Genomic DNA, 20707 nt, shown 5'->3' with positions numbered 1-20707 from the left:
AATTTTTTAATGATCCTCCTAAACAAAATTACTAGAGCCGTCACTGCTTGTTGTCTATTTCTGTTTCATGGCTGCTTATTTAGCACTTAAGAAAATTCTACGGACAGCAATTTAGGCGTGCAAGTTGGAATATTATTACGACAGTGATTCCATCCACTTATAAAGTCCAAGTAAACGAAGGAACAAAATTTCGCGGAAGGTGCGGAAAAATATATTGTCTAGCTATACTTTTCTTGTGAGGCTATATATATTGGCATATATAGAGGCTGGGTATGTATGGTTTGCTTTGTAGCACTGCAAAAGATACAGAAATTAAATGGGTGTGCAATTTGTAATGCGCATTACTTTCCTACTTCTTCTGACATATGGATTAGCAGAAGCAGCAGCACCACCTATGGTGAAACCCAATTGTCCAGAGTTCTGTGGAAATGTTAGTATTCCATACCCGTTTGGAATGACAATAGCCGATTGTTACTTGAACGACTGGTTCAAAATTAATTGCACTGGAAATGACAGCTCGGCTAGAGCCTTCCTTACCAGAATAAACATGGAAGTGCTGGAAATCAATATTATTAATCCATATAAGAATGATTCATACATTATTTTGGAGCCAAGCATCGTTCGAGTCAAGATGTCGATTATTATTTCTTCGAATTGCACAAGTACGGGTCCGAGCAATGGTGGTGTAAATATGAAGGGGGGTCCTTTTTACTTCTCATCCTATCGGAATAAATTTATTTCGGTTGGTTGCAACAATATGGCCGTGATGACCGGTAGTGATCCTACGGTGCTGGTTGGTTGCAATTCTGATTGCGATGGTAAAACCATGATAGAAAGGGAAGCTAAATGTTCGGGCTTCAACTGCTGCCAGACCACAGTCCCTTCTGGGAATCAAGTATTTAATGCAAATTTCAAAAGGAAAGATGAGAAAAATGAAGGCATCAAAAAATGCAAATATGCATTCCTAGCAGAAGAGGAATGGTTTGACTCAAACATAACAAATCCCTCTTACGAAGTGCCGCTTTTGGAATACGTTCCCGTGGCGCTGGAGTGGACAGTGTCTAACTTTACTACCATGAGCTCAACCGAGGCAGCTGAACGGAAAGCACGTTTGTTCTCTTCAAGTTACGGGGTCAAGCATTATTATTGCCGTCGTGGATACGAAGGAAATCCATATCTTAACACGGGATGTCAAGGTAAACTTCAATTACCAACAGCTTTAATTTTCCCTTTGTTTTTAAATTACATGCCTGATCGATCACTCTTGAGTTCTACGTTCATCACTTTATTATTTTTATTTTTAAATTTTTTTCAGCTATGGACTATCCGGTATGATTAAGGTTGCATTCACTAAGACTATTGCAAATAAATTTTAAATTCTAGTAGCAGAAAAATTAATATTGGAAAAATTTATGCGGGAGCTGGGGCTTTGTAAAAGAAGGAATTTTCTCAAAAAAAAATAAATTTAAAAAAAAAATCTTAATGGCCCCTAGAATTTTGAATATATATATATATATAATCAGTTCTTAGATCTTAAAATAGTTTTAGAATATTCAAATTAAAACAAATTAAAATCTGGCCCAGCTTCCATAGCTCCTCCAAAATACAAGACATTACAAGCAACAATATAGTTTTAATAAATTCACAATATGACAATTTTATTTATTTTTATAGACACAATATCACAATCTTATCAAAAACAAAAAATCACAATAAAGAATTTGAAAAAACAAAAACTCAAATCCCTTCTAGATTAGACTCGTCCAAATAAAAACAAAACAAAGTCTCATATATAATATATTTAGACCCAAATCCCACCCTGTTTCCCATCCCAAAAAAAACCCACCACGATTGTCGCAAAACGAACTAAATAATATAATAAAAATAATAAAAAATAAAAACAACGTCAGCCTCCACTCAAGTCGTTGATGCCGTGTCACTAGTACAATCTACCGTGTGTTCAATTCAAGTTTCACTTTGTTACTAACGTAATAAAGTTACTAAGGACAAAGTAGCTTATATGATAGATAAAATTGTTAATTATATTATTATTTTATTAATTGTTGGTGCTTGTTAGTGTATGTGATGACTCGGTAGGAGTAGTTCAATCAGAAATTAAAAGTCAGTGCGTGTAGTACTGTAGTGGAGCAGTAATAATAAAATAAGATTGTTAACATTAATAGTCTCTAAATTTATTTATATTATATTATTTTATTAGTTATTTACTTATCTTTGATAATAATAGTTTGATATTAGCAGATCAAAAAAAAAAAAAAAAGTTTGGTAATATAATAATAATAATAATATTATTATTATTATAACAAAACTCTCAGTTTATTCATGTAGCAGGTTATGAGTGGTTGAGTTGTGGACCCATTATTTTTATTCCGTAATTCACAATTTGTCATATTGTGATAAAAGTTATAAATTTTGTTATGGTCCTAGCAAATTTATAATAAATGATACCTTGAAGGGTTGCACATAATGAGTTAAAGTTAATTTGTAAAATAAAATATTTTGTAATCTTTTTTTAATTTTAGAATTTTATTATATTTAGGTTGGGCCCCTTGAATTATTTTTTTATTTTTATTTTTTTTACTTTTTCCACTGTGCTTACTTTACTATATATTACACATATGTACTTTATTAATAAAAATCTCATTTTTCATAAAAAAATTAAAAAAATTACATTAAACATATTAAATATGTATTAAACATCTCATGTATTATAATTATACAAAATGATTTAACTCAACTAAATTTAAATACTCTTTCTCAAAGTATAATTACTTATTTTGTTAAGACTTAAGACGTTTAATTATATATAACTATTAATTTATCAAAATTAATATTTTTAATTTCATGTTTTATTATTTATATTAAACATTAGCATTTTCAGGTTTTATTATAATCTCGAAATTTTTTCATCTAGAAATGTTTTTCTATAATTTGAATTATTAGATCTTATTGTCATATATAATCTATATAATGGATTTAAAATAAATAAAATCATTTAAAATTATAATAACATGAGATAATAAGGAAAAAGATTCTCTTCAAACTCCTTTTATATATATATATTTTTTATTGAATATGAATTTTGAATACTTAATTGTTGGATTGCATGTTCTTATTATTTAATATATACTTGCAAAATTTCAAGAAGGTCAAAGATCAATAGATATATCATCAATCAAATGTTTAAATTTCAAGTTGTTTTAATCTAAAATTATGAATAAAAAATGAGATTATTGGTCGAATAGTAAATAACATCTGATTTGAACGAAACGTAACATGCATGTTAAGAATATAAAAAACAAGTAATCTGACAATTAGATTTTCAAATTTCCCATACAATAAAAGATATAAGAGGATTCTCTCCAAACTAGTTTGGAGAAAATCTTGTTCAAATAATAATTTTTTTTTTTTTTTTGGCAAAATAAGTGTATGAAAGAATAAATAAACATTGTCTCCTTCTTCCCATATTTATATATTAAAAAAAAACTAAAATTTGAATAATAATATATACTAAATTTATTGAATTATTAATAAGTAGTTGAATCTTTATGACATCTTGTAAAATTAATATTAAGATAATACAAGTATGCTACTAAATTAAAATATAATTACATCATATATAACCTAGTTTTGAATTTTTCATTCAAATTTGTAATATATTCGTATGTATGTCTATTTATGATTTTTTTTTTCATTTCTTTTTTTTATACCGTATTTTTACAACTAGAAAAAAAAATTAAATATTGAGTCAAATGAAACATGTACGTATTTCAAACTATACATATTCCATCTTATACATTACTAATTATGTTTTTGAGCCTTCTCAAAAAAAAAAAAAAATATATATATATATATATATATGTTTCTGAGAATTAATGCTTGGTATTTTGTTGGAATTTTTCACAAAGAGTAATTATATATATTAAATGAAAGTACATTAGGTTACATCAAGTGGAACAAAAGATAATCAACTATACTGGACGCCAAAAGATAGGGCCTAGCTATGATCCATCATTGAAATAGAGAATATACATTTTAGGATGAAAATTTCCTTTTTAAAAAAATAAAAAATTAAGAATACATAATACCACGTTATTTTAAATTTTATTCAAGAATTATATATATCTGATTTGAAATAACATATCATCTCATATTAGATTTTTTCTAAAATAAATTATCAATTCGACAGAACTCTGTCTTTATTTTTTTAGTGTACTAGATGTATATATATCAAATAGTTAGCATATTTAATAATTACATTTATTACAGTATGACGTCAGCATCTTAATGTTTCAAAGCATCTTAACCTTTAAAATGCCCTTCTAAAAAAAAAAAAATTAATTAAAAAAAAAAAAACCTTTAAAATGCAATAGAAGTTCAATTTTCTATAATTGGTATGTGTTTTTCTCTTTCACAACAATACTTTAAACATATGCCTTACTATACTCCGGAGTATAGTAAGGCATATGTTTTATAAGCTAAATTTATTAATCTCCTTGGATTTAACCCAAATAATTAATCTTGAAGAACTTCTAGTGCTTAGAACTTTTGAAACCTCTTTTGCCTACATGAGTGAGCACCAAAGTGCCCAAAATTTTAATGAATTTATTAATTTTCTGTCAAAATTTCGTTAGATATCATATAGATGAATGCGAAGATATGTATGTTGTAACTTGTACGCACCAAATGCACACAAAAATTACCATCGGGCCTTCTAGCCCAGGTGGTACCCGATCTCCCAATGATGTACCAACTCAGGGGTTCTATCTCCTGCATAAACACTTACCTAGCCAAAAAAAAAAAAAATGCACACAAAAATTAATGAATTTATAAATTTGCATGTTATCCTATTCCTGTCAGATATAAATGAATGCGAGAAAGACAATAATAGATGTCCCAACAAGTCAGATTGTGAGAATACAGAAGGCAGTTACAATTGCGACAGGGGAAAGACTCGATGGAAGATACTCAAGATAGCCATTATAGGTATGTCCATATGCTCATTAAATTTGGAAAATGAATAAAAGTAAAAAAATAATAAGATCATGGTTATGTGAGTAAAAGGTGATGAGACGTGCTGTAGCACATGGTCCGTTACATCTACTGCTATCAATTGTGCAAAAATATTTGAAAATTGTTAATTTAATCATTTAATACTTTCTGTTCTGATATAATGATAGATTACTGACTGTTCCAAAAACCTAAATTATATTTTAAAAAAATCATAAATTTAATTATTAAACAACATAATTCTAACAAATATAGTGTTCATAATTCTAATTATCATTTAATTCTCTTAGAAGTATTTTGTGTTTCAACCTAGGGAAAATGCATTCCATCTTACCTCTCCTTTTTACTTGGAAAATAAATTTTTACTTTTAGGCTGTGTTTTTTTCGGGTGTAAGAAGAATACGGAAAATATTTTACACTATGATGGATGTTTAGGTTGGCCAGAAAACTCAGTCAAATGGAAAATCTTTTCCATTGATTGTAAAATATCAATCCCTAAGATGTAAAATAAATTACACTTCTAATTTACCTTCAAACCATTTACACCCATTGTGTCCATGTCGCCACTACCGCCACCACTACCAAGTCACCCATGAACCAATCTCTCTCTCTCTCTCTCTCTCATGTGATTTTGATTTTTGTTTCTTTTTGTGTTTATATATTGAGATTTTCTATATAATATTTGTTTGGATCCTGAGAAAATGTGAGAAACCTGATAAAAATGTGTTTTCTAGAGTATTTTCAAGAATACAACCAAACACCATAAAATATTTTCCAAAACATTTTTTGGAATGTGATAGTTCAAAAATGTGTAAAAACACCTTTGAACGTTTAGACCCCCAAATAACAACTTAACCAATTCAAGCAATATGTCAAACAACTAGTGTGCGGAAACTTAACATATGCTATAATATGAAATTGGTTAAAAACTATCTAAGCTATAACAAAATAAAATCCACAGCAGATAATAAAAAGGCAAAGATAGAGAGGAAGGAAGATGCAAACACAAAGACAACACGCGATGTGTTATCGAAGAGGAAACCGAAGCCCTCGGCGTAAAACCTCTCCGCTGCCCTCCAAGCGGTAAACAATCCACTAGAAAATACAGTTGAGATACATGGACAGCAATAGACCCTCCAAGCCTAATCTACCCAGTGCACCTAAGCCTTCCAAGCTTCTTGCTCCAACGAGGTTGCGCCGAACCTTTTTCTTTTCTAGCTTCCCGGATTCCGCTACTAGACCGTAGCATCAACCAATGAAGATTGGTTCCTTCCTAACTACTTCCCAGAAATTCAAACAGCTGTCTCACAGTGATGATGATGGTGAGAACCAGGTTTGGTATAATGCCTCTCAAGGATTTGACAATGGAGAGGAAGAGAGATGAGGAATTTGAAGAGACTCTAAGGTATAGATTGTGGGTGAATCAATCTTGTTTTTCTTTAGGGTTTCTCTCTCAAAATTCTCTCTGGAAGCTCTCTTTCAATCGTAGGTAAAAAGGGTATTTATACTGGAGTGGGAGAGGAATGTGAAATGTCAGGTTTTACAAAACAGGGGTGGCTCGCGGTTTGACCTCGCGACTTGACCAAGTTGCGAGATCCAGTTGCGAGATAATCGTATGGCCAGTTGTCCTGTTTTGTCCTGTAGTGCTCCAGCTAGCATGACTGTTCATCTTCCAGCATGCTTGGCACGTGTGCTGCGTCTAGCGGCTTGCAGCCGCGAGTCACCCACGAGTTCCAGCCGCGAGTCTCTGTTTTCTTGCACATTCCTGAGCAATCTTCACTCTATCTCACTCACTACCCTTACATCAAACCCACCTAAATACAGGGTTACTAAATGTTGAATTACAAGCAAATTTGGCACGGAATAAAGCCAATTAGATGGTTGAATAAATTCAACCTTACAATCTCTCCCTTTGGCTATTCCGTGACAAAACCCTAAAACAGACTTTAGACTTAACATGTGAGTTGGGAACAATTGAACAAAACTCACTCACACCTAACTCTAGAAGCTGTGAAGCACTTGAATCATATGAACATAATACTCCTGAAACACAACAATACACCATGATCATTGTAAGCAGAAAATTATAAAATGCATATGAAACAGGCAATATGTGATTAAGCAAAGATGAAATTAAGAAACAAACCATGGCTTGATCAACCAAGTGAACACCACAAGGTAGTGATCACAGTGCTCATTCACACTTGGAATGAACACAAGGACATACAAGTTAACAAGCACAAGGCAAGACACTTGTATGTTCAACACTCAACCAATGCATAATACACAAGGTATATGCACCTAGGAACAATCCTACAAGGGCACAAGAGTGATAGTACAAAAACCAAGATGCAAGACATTTAGATTAAAGTACTGATTTCAACATAGCATAAAGGCTGCAATAAGCAATGTACAAACCATAAAGCCTACAAACCTATGCATAAAAACATAACCCTAAAAGCTTACAAAAGCACATGGGTACAAACACATTATATTGAATAAAAACTTAAACAATATAAACTAAAAGTGCATAAAGTTTCTCCCCTTCAAAGTGATGAGAAGCTGTGATGCACTTGGAACATATATACTTGTAACCTGAAACACTTGCACAAAACACATTAGACCCTCAAGGTAAAGCAAGTAATAAAAGGACAAGTATAATGTAACAAGCAAATTGCGATCAAGTAAACATGATGTAAAACATATGAGCAACTTGATCAAACACCAAAACAGTTATATAGAAATGACTACAATGATCACATAGCAAATCAATTGATCATCCGAACATGCATTCAATGAAGCACAATAGCATAAGGAAGTATGCATGTCCAAAACAAAAACATGATGCGAAGAGAACCACAAAACATAACTCAAAGCGCCATAAAGCCTGTGCTTGTTCAAAACAAAGTTTTCTTATTATCTCAATGTCTTCTCCCCCTTGGTATATGCATCTCCCCTATGGAATATCTCTCCCCCTACAAATGTGCATGAGAAATAGAATTTCTCCCCTTAAGGATGTGCACAAGAGTCATATAGAAACGACAAAATACTCCGAAATATTCTCTAGAGTATACTCTCCCCCTTTTTGTCAGGAATAGACAAAGGGTCAAGAAGAAACGAGGGTAAGAGAAGAAGGTACGAACAATGCTAATGATGCATGAGGGGTGCAAGATGAATGAGAAAATGAAGCTCAAACCCATGACAAAGTAAAATGCTACAAAGTATAAGACAGACATGACATGCTAGGATGAAGAAGCAAGGTATAGACCAATGCATGACAAGGGTAGCAAAGGTGTGTGCAAGAGGTGGCTAAGTGCAATGCATGACCAATGCATGAAAAATGCACATGTGGGGCAAGGTGTGTTAAATACACAACCAATGAACCAAACATGTTCCTAATGAGGAAACATGAGAAACCCCAAAGTTTGGTACTCATCGGAGTCCAAACAAGCGAGAAAATGTCTAAGAGGCATTTTATCAAACACCTAGCATGCACACTATGAACAAAAATGTGAAACAATGCATGAACATCATGAAATCCACCCTTAATACATGTTCTTTCTGCCACAAGGGGCCAACATCCAATGCATATCAACAAAAGAAACCAATCCCATGAAGAAATTTGACAAAAATTAAGTTTTCCCAACCCCAATGATAAAAATCCCAACCAAGAGCACAAAACTCTCCAAAACATAATCCAAGGATCAAAAAAAATGAAAAGAATTTATAATTACCTTAGAAATGTTAATGGAATGAAAAACCATTCAAATTGGTTGGGTTTTGATGTAAAAATATTGAAAGAGGGGTTTTAGAGAGGATGAGAGAGGTTTAAAACAAGTTTCCCACAAAAAGCCCTTTAAAAAGCTGTTTCTGGGCATTTCGCGACTAGGTGAGTTGCGAGATTCAGTCGCGAAAATTTTCGCGAGTCGCGAGTGAGTCGCCAAAAGCTTCTGGATGAGCTCGCGACTGGGGTTTCGCGACTAGCGAGTCGCCAGCTGAGCCGCGAAAAACACTGACACCTATTTTTCAAAACAGAACATGGTAAAACAATGAAAAACAAGGTAAACACTAAACATGAACACAAAGAGTGATAAAAATCACTTCCAAAAACATATAAAATGATCAAAAATCTTTTTGGATTAATCCATATAAGATTGAGCACACACACATCACATTTAGACAAGTACAATCTAACAAATGAATAAGACATTCATTGAACATTAGGCATGTGTGTTGTATGTGTGTATCAAATGTGGAATAGTCCTTAGTCTAGAGTGAAACTTCAATGATCAATTCAATCAAGTCATACACAACTAGTACTAAGTCAAGTGGTCTATCTCAATTATAGAAATGAGCATATATGACCTCCCACAAGAAAATGATTACATATGATGAAGCTTTTCATTTGGCTTCTTTACAATTCATAACATTTGATCATTTTGAATCAAAACATCTCATTTTGAGATCGATACCTGAAATTTGTGATATTTCAATTTGATGAACAAGCCTTTGGCTTTTTGGGCATCATACAATTTCATTTAAGTCGCTTTCCCTTTTTCCTAGTCGAATACTAGTATGTGCGACGGCTTTTACAACTCATTATCTCTTTTCATTTTGAGATTTACATTTATTGAGCTCTTTAAGCAATAAAAATAAAAGAGTGGGAAGAGATATAAGCACAAGTCTACGCATGTATCAAAACCAACATGACTATTGACAAATCATTCATGACAAGCTTGAAGATCGATTTACAACAATCACACAAAGATGTCAAGATTTTTCCCACAAAGATATAAGTGCAAAAATAACAAGCTAAGCTCGTAAATGCATAAAGCCATTTGTACAAAGGTACAAGGCCAAACTCACATGTGATATGTGCTCAAACATATACGATCAAACTTTTTAAATTTTTCACTTTTTTATGTGGTTTTGGATTTTTTACTCACATAAAACTGAAATATAAAAGTAAGATAAAAAACAAAACAATGCATACAAAAAAAATGCAAGATGCACAAAATGCATGAAAATATGACATTGAATGCATGAAGGGTCCTATAAAGATCGAAAGAATTAGATCAAGGACCAAAAAGAGCAAAAGCTCAACCATATGAACCCTTCCTCATTCAAACGGAACGATTGTTTGGAATGAGTGTCTCAAGAGAAGCGAGACGAGGGTTGGAACAATGAGAACCGGAGATGCACATAGTCAAGGAGTTAAGAACATTAAACATTTTCTTTAACAACATGCTATTTTCACTCAAAATCGGTTTACACTTTTTAGCACAATTTCCATGAAGCTCAAGTTTCTCTTTTCTTTAAATTCTTTTAACAGCATGAAACTTAGAGCACTAAGGTCTTAGATGACCAAAGGCACCACAATGGTGACAAACAATGCGTTTAGGTCTACTAGGCTTTTTAGGAAGAGATCTAGCAACATTGTTTTGTTCCCTTTTCAACTTGGAGCATTGAGGTCTTATATGACCGATCACACCGCAATGGTGGCATGTTGGAACAAATTTAGATCCATTCAAAACCTTAGGTTGAGACCTAAACGGAGGCTTTGACTTAACAGCCTTTCTCTCCACCATTTGATTTCTTTTATGTGGAGGAATGTACACCGATTTGTCCTTTAAGGTAGAACACACACTAGGCACAAAATCGGGTACCACAACATGATTGCAACAAATATTATCATCCTTTTTAACAATAGGTTCAGCAATCAAACACTTGGCATGCATCTTAAGAGATTCATTTTCACATTTTAACTCATCAACAAGTTTGTTAGACAAAACAAGTTTAGCATCCAAGTCCATATTCAAACATTCAAACTCTTTTAGCTTTTCAAGAGAATATTCAACAAGTTTTTTATATTTCTCAACCAATTTGTTGGATTCATTGAGCTTAGCAATCAAATCATCATTTTCACAAAACAACTTGCTTAAATTCTTTTGAAACTTCTTAGCATTTTTCTTCAAGAGTTTGTCAACAACACCCATAGATTCAAATAACATGTCATCACACTTATGAGGATTAACACTCATAGAGGTATTTTCACAAACACGTGGCATGTTACATTCATCACCAACCAAATCATGCAAAGAGTCATACAAAGCACAATCCATGGCAAATAAACACAAGGGGTCAAGGATCACACTTAGGTATTTAAACCACAACAAGTGTACCCGCTCTGATACCAATTGATAGTTCAAAAACGTGTAAAAACACCTTTGAACGTTTAGACCCCCAAATAACAACTTAACCAATTCAAGCAATATGTCAAACAACTAGTGTGCGGAAACTTAACATATGCTATAATATGAAATTGGTTAAAAACTAGCTAAGCCATAACAAAATAAAATCCACAGCAGATAATAAAAAGGCAAAGATAGAGAGGAAGGAAGATGCAAACACAAAGACAACACGCGATGTGTTATCGAAGAGGAAACCGAAGCCCTCGGCGTAAAACCTCTCCGCTGCCCTCCAAGCGGTAAACAATCCACTAGAAAATACAGTTGAGATACATGGACAGCAATAGACCCTCCAAGCCTAATCTACCCAGTGCACCTAAGCCCTCCAAGCTTCTTGCTCTAACGAGGTTGCGCCGAACCTTTTTCTTTTCTAGCTTCCCGGATTCCGTTACTAGACCGTAGCATCAACCAATGAAGATTGGTTCCTTTCTAACTGCTTCCCAGATATCCAAACAGCTGTCTCACAGTGATGATGATGGTGAGAACCAGGTTTGGTATAATGCCTCTCAAGGATTTGACAATGGAGAGGAAGAGAGATGAGGAATTTGAAGAGATTCTAAGGTATAGATTGTGGGTGAATCAATCTTGTTTTTCTTTAGGGTTTCTCTCTCAAAATTCTCTCTGGAAGCTCTCTTTCAATCGTGGGTAAAAAGGGTATTTATATTGGAGTGGGAGAGGAATGTGAAACGTCAGGTTTTACAAAACAGGGGTGGCTCGCGGCTTGACCAAGTCGCGAGATCCAGTCGCGAGATAACCGTATGGCCAGTTGTCCTGTTTTGTTCTGTAGTGCTCCAGCTAGCATGACTGTTCATCTTCCAGCATGCTTGGCACGTGTGCTGCGTCTGGCGGCTTGCAGCCGCGAGTCACCCGCGAGTCTCTGTTTTCTTACACATTCTTGAGCAATCTTCACTCTATCTCACTCACTACCCTTACATCAAACCCACCTAAATACAGGGTTACTAAATGCTGAATTACAAGCAAATTTGGCATGGAATAAAGCCAATTAGATGGTTGAATAAATTCAACCTTACAGAATGCAACCGAACACCTGAAAATATTTTCCTTTTTGAAAAATATTTTCTTGGAAAATATTTTACATATTGCCAAACGCAACCTTAATTAGTTTATTGGTTTTTCTTAACTCAATAGATCATGACAGGCCGGGAATGACTTGATCCTACCTTTCTGAGCTATATCATGGTAACAACTTTAAATATATATATATATATATATATATATATATATATATATCATACTTTTTAGTTTACTAAATGAAGCGCCTAAAATGTCAATTAGCTTTTAATTTTTGTGCTCTAGGCAATATATCACCAAAAGATATGATCATACCTCGCATAACTTGATAGTTTTAAACTATTATTAGCTGAATTGCATTATTCAGTACTCTTCTATATTTTATTATTTTTCCACAAAGATTAAAAATCTATCTAGAAAAGATTAGGACAAAACTTAGATACAGTACCTTAGGTGCTATTCCTTAGGTTTCTTTTTTAAAATTCAGTCATGTGACTACTTAACTAAAAAATACACTTTCATCCCATGTGCAAAAATCCACATGGCAGAATTTTTAAAAGGGCAACTTAAGGAATAACACCTAAGTACTATACTTAAGTCTTGCCCAAAAGATAAATATTCTCTCTAAAGTGGTACACTTCACTATTAAGAGAGGACAACCTCATCTTTTTCCCTCATTATTCACGAGTAAGGGCCTAAGGGGTTAGAACTTTTTCCCAACTTGCTTAGGACTATAACTTTTGCCACAACTTATTTATGTGACAAATCATGAGTTGTAAAGTTGTAGACCCACCACTTTTACTTCAATACTCACAATTTTCTACGTGAGTAAGTTATGGCAAAAGTTGTGTCCCTAGCATTTTCTAGATATTAAATATTGGAAGAAAGTAAAGGAGAAATGAGTGAAGGACTTTGGTTAATCCTAAGAAATAGTGAAGGCTGATTTTAGTGATGAGCACTAGTATTCAAGGGTTTAGCTTACCTCAAGTAATTTTTTAACTGGACATTTTTTTTTTCTTAATCAGAAATTGCCACACCACCTACTAAATAAACAAAAGGTAGAGATTAAGACATACAACCACATCATTCTATTTCAAGGGGAAACTAACTGAATGTCCAGTTGAAAAACTACTGAGGGTAAGCCAAATTGAGTATACCAATTTTTTTTTTTTTTTTTTTAGAAAATAATTTTGTAATACTTTTTCAATTAGGCGTTTAAGCTCATTTAAGGCAGAACTGCCCCCTGCCCAAGGACATGTTGCAAAATTAAACAAGAGAGACATTTTTGTAGTCGAAAAAAATATCCCAATCTCAAGTCCCTTTCATTTAATAAAAACATAGCACACCATTAAACTGTTACCTGAAAATTCAAGTACCTAATAGTAAATTTTATTTTTCCTAAGAAATTAATTAGGAGAGCTAACACTTATTTAGGCGGTGCATATTGTGAGAACATATTAATGTAAAAAAAAAAAAACCTAAAGTTAGTAACCTATAGTGGGAAAGAAGTTTCTAATTCATCGTAATTATGTTCAAATCTATTTTACACATGCATATTTTTATATAACCCTAATAATTCTAATCTAAAAAAATTTATTATGTTGATGTGCTATTTCTATTTTATTTTCTTGATGTATGCAGTTATTTGTACAAGCTTTGGTGTATTGTTTCTACTCCTTATTACTTGGTGGTTATACAAAGTGATAAAGAAAAGAAACAAAATCAAGCTCAAGCAAAAATTCTTCAAAAGGAATGGTGGTTTGTTATTACAACAACAATTATCTTCAAATGAAAACAATGTTCACAAGGCAAAATTATTCAATTCAAAGGAGTTGGAAAATGCGACAGATCGTTTTAATGAAAATAGAATACTTGGTAAGGGTGGACAAGGTACAGTTTACAAAGGAATGTTAATTGATGGAAGAATTGTGGCAATTAAAAAGTGCAACACAGTGGATGAGGGAAATCTTGAACAATTCATTAATGAGATTATCATTCTTTCACAAATCAATCATAGAAATGTGGTTAAACTACTTGGGTGTTGTTTAGAGACAGAAGTTCCTTTGCTAGTTTATGAATTCATTCCTAATGGCACACTTTTTCAGTATCTCCACGAAGAAAATGAAGAATTTCCATTACTAACATGGGATATGCGCTTAAGAATTGCCAATGAAATTGCGGGAGCTTTATCATACTTACACTCAGCAGCTTCACTACCCATTTACCATCGAGACATAAAATCTTCAAACATACTCCTTGATGACAAATATAGAGCAAAAGTAGCAGACTTTGGCACTTCAAGATCAGTAGCCATTGACCAAACTCATGTAACCACACTAGTATATGGTACTTTTGGGTACTTGGATCCAGAATACTTTCAAACAAGCCAATTTACAGAAAAAAGTGATGTTTATAGTTTTGGAGTGGTCCTTGTTGAGCTTTTAACAGGAGAAAAACCAGTTTCTTTGACGAGATCACAAGAAGGTCGGAATCTATCTACATATTTCGTTCATTCATTAAAAGAGAATCGTCTTTTTGATATACTTGATACTCAAGTAAGTAAGGTTGGTAATAAAGATGAAATCTTGACAATTGCTAATCTTGCAAAAAGATGTTTGCACTTTAATGGAAAGAAACGACCTACGATGATAGAAATCATGATGGAGTTGGAAGGAGTTCAAAAAATTTCGTCTGTTCAACCAAATGTTGAAGAACTTGAATATGTTGGAAATGAAGAAATGGGACCTTGGAATGACGTTTCTATTTCAAAAAGTTCATGTTTAGAATCAAGCACAACTTCATCATCAGATGTCCTACCACTTTTATCCATTTAAGGTGCGTTTGGGACAGCGGCTGCATTTACATTTTCGTAGGTTGCGTTTTTTTTGGCTGGTCCATGGCATTGTTCATGGACCAGCCAAGTGATAAAAACACGTGAATAGTAATTTGCAGCAATAAAAAATATTTTGTTACAATGTTTTCAACAATAAGTTTTCAATTTTTAGCAAAATAAGCAGTATCCAAATGCACACTTAATCACTTTGATTAATAAATTATGTACTTATTCATTTTTGTTTCATGTGTAAACTATTATAAAATCATATTACTATTTTTAAACTCCTCATAGTACAGTGCCAATAATGATATTATATCATTGTTTGGTCTTGTTTAGGTCCTTTTGGTATTGACATAGGAAATTATAATTTTAATTGTTGAGTTTTGACAATAAAAAGTTTTAGTGTTTGGGTTGTTTAGCAAACTTTGGTGATAAAGTGTTTTGAAACTATTATCCATAGATGGAAACCAAATTGATAAAAAAATAAAATAAAATAAAATAAAATTTTACATGCATGTGAGAAATGACAAAAAATGACATACTCTCGAAAGAATAGTCAGATACTCGAAAATATCTGAATATTTGTTTGTTCTAAAAAAATGTTAAGGTTTTTTTAGCTCAATTTACACTTCTTGATGTTTCCAATAGAGACATCCAAGATTAAAATCCCCCTCCCCTATTGTAACTATAAGAAATAAAAAATAAAAAATGTTTTATATATTTGTATTGTACCTAATTAATTCAATAATGGTCCATTATTATTATTTCTCTCTCTCTCTCTCTCTCTCTCTCTCTCTCTCTCTCTCTCTCTCTCTCTCTCTCTCTCTCTCTCTCTCTCTCTCTCTCTCTCTCTCAAAAATGAGCGGCCATGTTATATCTTAAAAGAAAAACCCAAAAGAATGGACAATTACGTCAATTAATTATTTTTAGGGTAAATTACAGAGTTTGTCCTAATCTTTTAATTTATATCATATTTCAATTTAATCCCCAACATTTAATTTGTGTCAATATGGTCCCTAACATTTTTAGTGTCGTGTTAATTTAGTCTCTTTTGTCATCCATTGGATGGAAAAAGCTAACATGTCAAACGGAACAATAAAAAATTAGTTTTCATGCCACATTAGCTACCAACTATATTGTCATGTCAGTTTGTATCATATATTGTCAAATATATATTATTTCAGGCTAAATACTTATAGAATTTGGTGCATAGAATACCTATTAGAAAGAATGGAGTACAAGTTGCCTTAATTCAAATTAGCCTCTGATTCAAAAAAAGAGTTCCTCTTATGTTGTCATGATCTGATTCACTTCTTCATGCGTGCATGGTAAACAACTCACCCTGTTTTCCATCATAAAGCCTAAATCAAGAATAGTCATGCATAATTGTAGGAATTAAAGTCGGGAAACCTTGACTAATATGCCTAATTCTCTTCCTTAGGTCCTATATTTAACCCTAGGCTACTACTACAAATATTAGACCCTTTTGTAGTGATATTCTGGTTATGTAATGTATTATAAGTCTGTTTAAAAAACTCTTTATATTATTTTCATGTTTGTGTATTCTAATAAGTATTATTAGTTTCTAAAAAAAAAAAGGTCCTATATTATTACAATTATAGGTATATGTACCATACGTATTATAGTATCAGTTTATATACGAATAAGAAACCTTAACTTATAGTAATAGCTTATACATATATTTTAGTAACAATATAAGTCTAGGTATTAGCGTTAAAGTGGTAGGGTTGTGACATTTTTTTCTAAAACATGTTAAAGTGACAGGTTGTGAGCAATAGAGAAAAAGATATAGTATTAGTGTTAGGTCAATGTGAAAGCGATCTTCTACCATTTACAATTTGTTGTCTCAATGTATAGTGAAATAAGTTATGATATAAATTGTAGTTGTAGCAAAGTTCATGGTGCATGCATGTGAATGTTTTATGGTGAATCCTCAAGTGTAATATTTATGAGATTGTTGATAAAATTTGTAACCATATACAATAGGCCAAAATGGCCCATTAGCATTAATTTTTGAAATATTTAGCAACAGAGCACTGTTTCGGAAATAATTAGGAAAATATCACTTTTTCCTGTACTCGAGCATGGTGAGCTCGAGTACCATCTTTTCATTGGTCAAACATCTTCTCAAAAAAAAAAAAAACGCCGCTATAGGGCCCGAAAATGTCACTATAGGGCTTAAAAAACGCCACTATAGGGCCCCTTGAACCTGTTATGGGACTTATAAAAAAAATTTGCAGGAAAACGCCGCTATAGGACCCAAAAACGTCACTATAGGGCTTAAAAACGCCACTATAGGGCCCCTTGAACCTGTATGGGACTAAAAAAAATTTTTGCAGGAAAACGCCGCTATAGGACCCGAAAACGTCACTATAGGGCCCCTTAACCTGGTATGGGGGCTTAAAAATGCCGCTATAGGGCTTGAAAACGTCACTATAGGGCTTAAAAACGCCACTATAGGGCTCCTTGAATATGGGGCGATGGTGGATTAAAAAAACATGGTACTCGAGCTCACCAAGCTCGAGTACCAGGAAAAGTGGTATTTTCCTAATTATTTCCGAAACAGTGCTCTGTTGCTAAATATTTCAAAAATTAATGCTAATGGGCCATTTTGGCCTATACAATATGCATCAAAAGAAAATGAATAGTTTTGGTTTGATGGCCCAATTATTGGAGAGCCCATTCGTATCTACTCTATCGCATCCTAGTGACCTGATTTTGTAATTTGCATTTACCTGACGTTAATATAGTGGATGAGTTTGAGCTTTAAACGTCCATGAATGCACAAACAATTTTTATTTTTTTTAAACGAACTCAACTTTCACTCATTGAAAAGATAAGGAATCATAGTATGGTGCTTACCAAGCTGGTGTAGGAGAGTCCTTCATCCAGAACATATCCTCAATTATATTCCTAGCATACCTAGCCAAAGAGTGTGCCACGGAATAAGCACCTCGTTTTACACAGCGTGCGCTAACATTCACCCAACGAAGTCCATGAGCAAGACTTCGAATATCCTCAATAATATGGCCTAACCGAGACTGGTTTACACCAGTGGAAGAGATGGATTTCATGACAGTGGCGTTATCCCCTTCACTAACCAGTTCTGAAAAACTTGCATCAATTGCAAACTCCGACACTTTTCTACAGGCTAAAATTTCAGCCTCTTCACTATCTCCCACCGGTGGGCCTTTAGCCAACATAGCTACCACCACCTCTCCCTTCTCATTACGAATCATTGCACCAACTCCGGAACTATTCAAGTTCGAAAAAATTGCGGCATCAAAGTTCAACTTGAAAACTGATGCAGGAGGAGGATGCCATACATTTACATTTACACTCGTATTGCTCACTGGAATTATCAGCTAATCCTGGGCTTGATGAAATTCTTCCAAATATTTCCTTGATCTTTTGTCTAGCCAACCCGGTTCCTTTAATTTCCCCCCATGTATCACAATATTCCTCTGGTTCCAAATAAACCATGCTTGAACTAAAAATAATTCAAACTCAGTTGTAGACAGTCTGCTCAGCAAGTCCTCAAATAACTGAATCACATCTTCTAGGCCTTGAATGCATTTCTGTAACCTGATAAAGCTACCAGCCCAGACATCTTGGGCTACACCACATTCCCATAAAACATGGAGCCCAGACTCGGGAGCCTTTTTATAGAGTTCACAAATACCATCCTCAATAATAAAAATGATCAGCGCTAGGCTTGGGCTTAAAGCTTATTATGATGCGGTCCAAAGAATTAAAATTTAGGTCTACTCTAAGCAAAAATTTATTAGAACTGGGCTTCATGGGGCTTAATGCAAAACACCAAAAAATTTGCCCATTCAAATTGAAAAATTGGTTCAGAAGGTAGCCCAAATAAGATTCACGAAACTCACTTAGCAAGCCTCCGAAACTGGACGCATTGCTCCTACTCGAATGAGGTTCACGAAATGCGAGGACAATCCGATATACTGGTGCGGCATCACGACTGATCCAAACCATTTCAGAGTCCGAAACTCCTACTTCCCGGTTCGGAAAGGCAGGTCGGTTAAGCTCTACCAAGATGCGCATGTGCTGGTGTTGCTTGTGGTTAGTTTTTTTTTTTTTTTTTTTTTTTTTTTAAAAAGGTAGAGTTTTTAAGTTAGAATGTTTTTGGATTAAAAAAAAAAAGGGTTTCAGGTAGGGTATGGATATCCATGGATAATAAATTCTGGTAAGAATTAGGTATGGATATTGGTATTCAGGTATGGGCAAACATTTCGGGTAGGGTATGGATATATCCGATCCATACCCTACCCATGGCCATCCCTAGACTGGTGACCCACCAAAGGTCTCTATAAATCAAATGCCCTCTGCTCTTTCTTTCTCATCCCCAACACCAAATCACACAAAAACAATAGAGAGATATCACAGAAACCAGTCCATTTCCTTGCTCAGAGTTAGAGACAGTCACCGAGATTTTGGACGACAACCTCTCCGGCAATCTTCCCGAAAGGTTACCTCAAATTGCAAAGCTCTTCATTTAGTTTTGGTTTTACATTTTTCAGTTTGGTCATGGATTCTAGTAGAGTTCTGTTCAAGGCCATAGTTTTAGTACTATGTTTTGCTTTCATGAGTTTCATTTAATGTTTAACTAAATAAGATTTTGATTATGTGTGTTCAATTAATGTTCATTATACTTTACTCATTGATAGAGGTGACTTCTTCATTTTTTTTGTTCAAAGGTAGTGTGACTTCCACATTTAAGTACATGAAGTCTCTCTGGTGCACAAGCTAGAATCAATCTTCTCCATTGTGTATGTGTGTATATTTCATGGCTTTGATATAGATTTCAGAGTGTCAAACTGCCTAATGCAACTACAATTCTTTTTTTTTTCTTGGATGAATTAAGGCAACTACTACAATTCATGATGCATGATATTTTGATGTAAATAAACTGCCCTTATTTACATTTCCCTTCATATCATTATCTTTTTGGTTCTTTTGATTATATTCTCCTCTGTTTTTATTGTCTCCATGCTCATTAATTTCTCTCTGTGTGGAATTTTGTCGTTGGCTGCCAATAAAGTTGAAGATTGGAATTGTAAAATTGGAAATATTTGGATCTTGTAAGGGTAAGATCCAAAGAGCTCACCTTTAGATATTGAGCAATCTTTTTGAGTCAAGCCAGAGTATTAGAAATGGTTTTGTTTTCTTTTTTTATTGAGATGTAATTAATTTTCTGAACTTTTTTATATCTTCAATCCGAAAATTACTAGATTTTATCCCAGAATTTACTACTACTAACTTATAATTTTTTATTATTATTTCAAATTAGTACACAAGAGAAGTATATATATTTGTTTAATTTTCATGCGCATCTTCTTTAATAGTGTTCTTATATATATATAATTTGATAGTTATGAAAATATATGATAAACGATTTTAAATTTTAGTGGGTCTAAATGTAACTTTTGATTAAAAAGTTATTTGCTTATTTTAAAATTTTAGTTAAAAATGGTTACCTAAGAAAAAAACAATAAGAGTTTAAAAAGTTGTACATTAATAA

The 20707-nt window shown here is 33.4% G+C and overlaps 1 protein-coding gene across 1 annotated transcript; it reads left to right on the top strand.

Moving 5' to 3' along the window:
* Positions 1–316: 316 nt before the first annotated feature.
* Positions 317–15142, top strand: LOC115985144 (wall-associated receptor kinase-like 8). Its single transcript, XM_031108111.1, has 3 exons — positions 317–1196; positions 4879–5004; positions 13950–15142. Exons 1-3 carry the CDS (start codon positions 317–319, stop codon positions 15140–15142), a joined length of 2199 nt encoding a protein of 732 aa, XP_030963971.1.
* Positions 15143–20707: the final 5565 nt, after the last annotated feature.

This window comes from Quercus lobata, chromosome 4 (assembly GCF_001633185.2).
Source record: "Quercus lobata isolate SW786 chromosome 4, ValleyOak3.0 Primary Assembly, whole genome shotgun sequence".
Lineage (NCBI taxonomy): Eukaryota > Viridiplantae > Streptophyta > Magnoliopsida > Fagales > Fagaceae > Quercus > Quercus lobata.
This window is presented reverse-complemented; position numbering and strand designations above follow the sequence as displayed.

What these genes read in the sequence shown, in the direction of transcription:
- LOC115985144 (XM_031108111.1), top strand. Translation starts at nt 317, where the DNA reads ATGGGTGTGCAATTTGTAATGCGCATTACTTTCCTACTTCTTCTGACA. An exon ending in TCTTAACACGGGATGTCAAG is followed by an intron (nt 1,197 to 4,878) that starts GTAAACTTCAAT and finishes TATTCCTGTCAG; the next exon opens with ATATAAATGAATGCGAGAAA. An exon ending in ACTCAAGATAGCCATTATAG is followed by an intron (nt 5,005 to 13,949) that starts GTATGTCCATAT and finishes TGATGTATGCAG; the next exon opens with TTATTTGTACAAGCTTTGGT.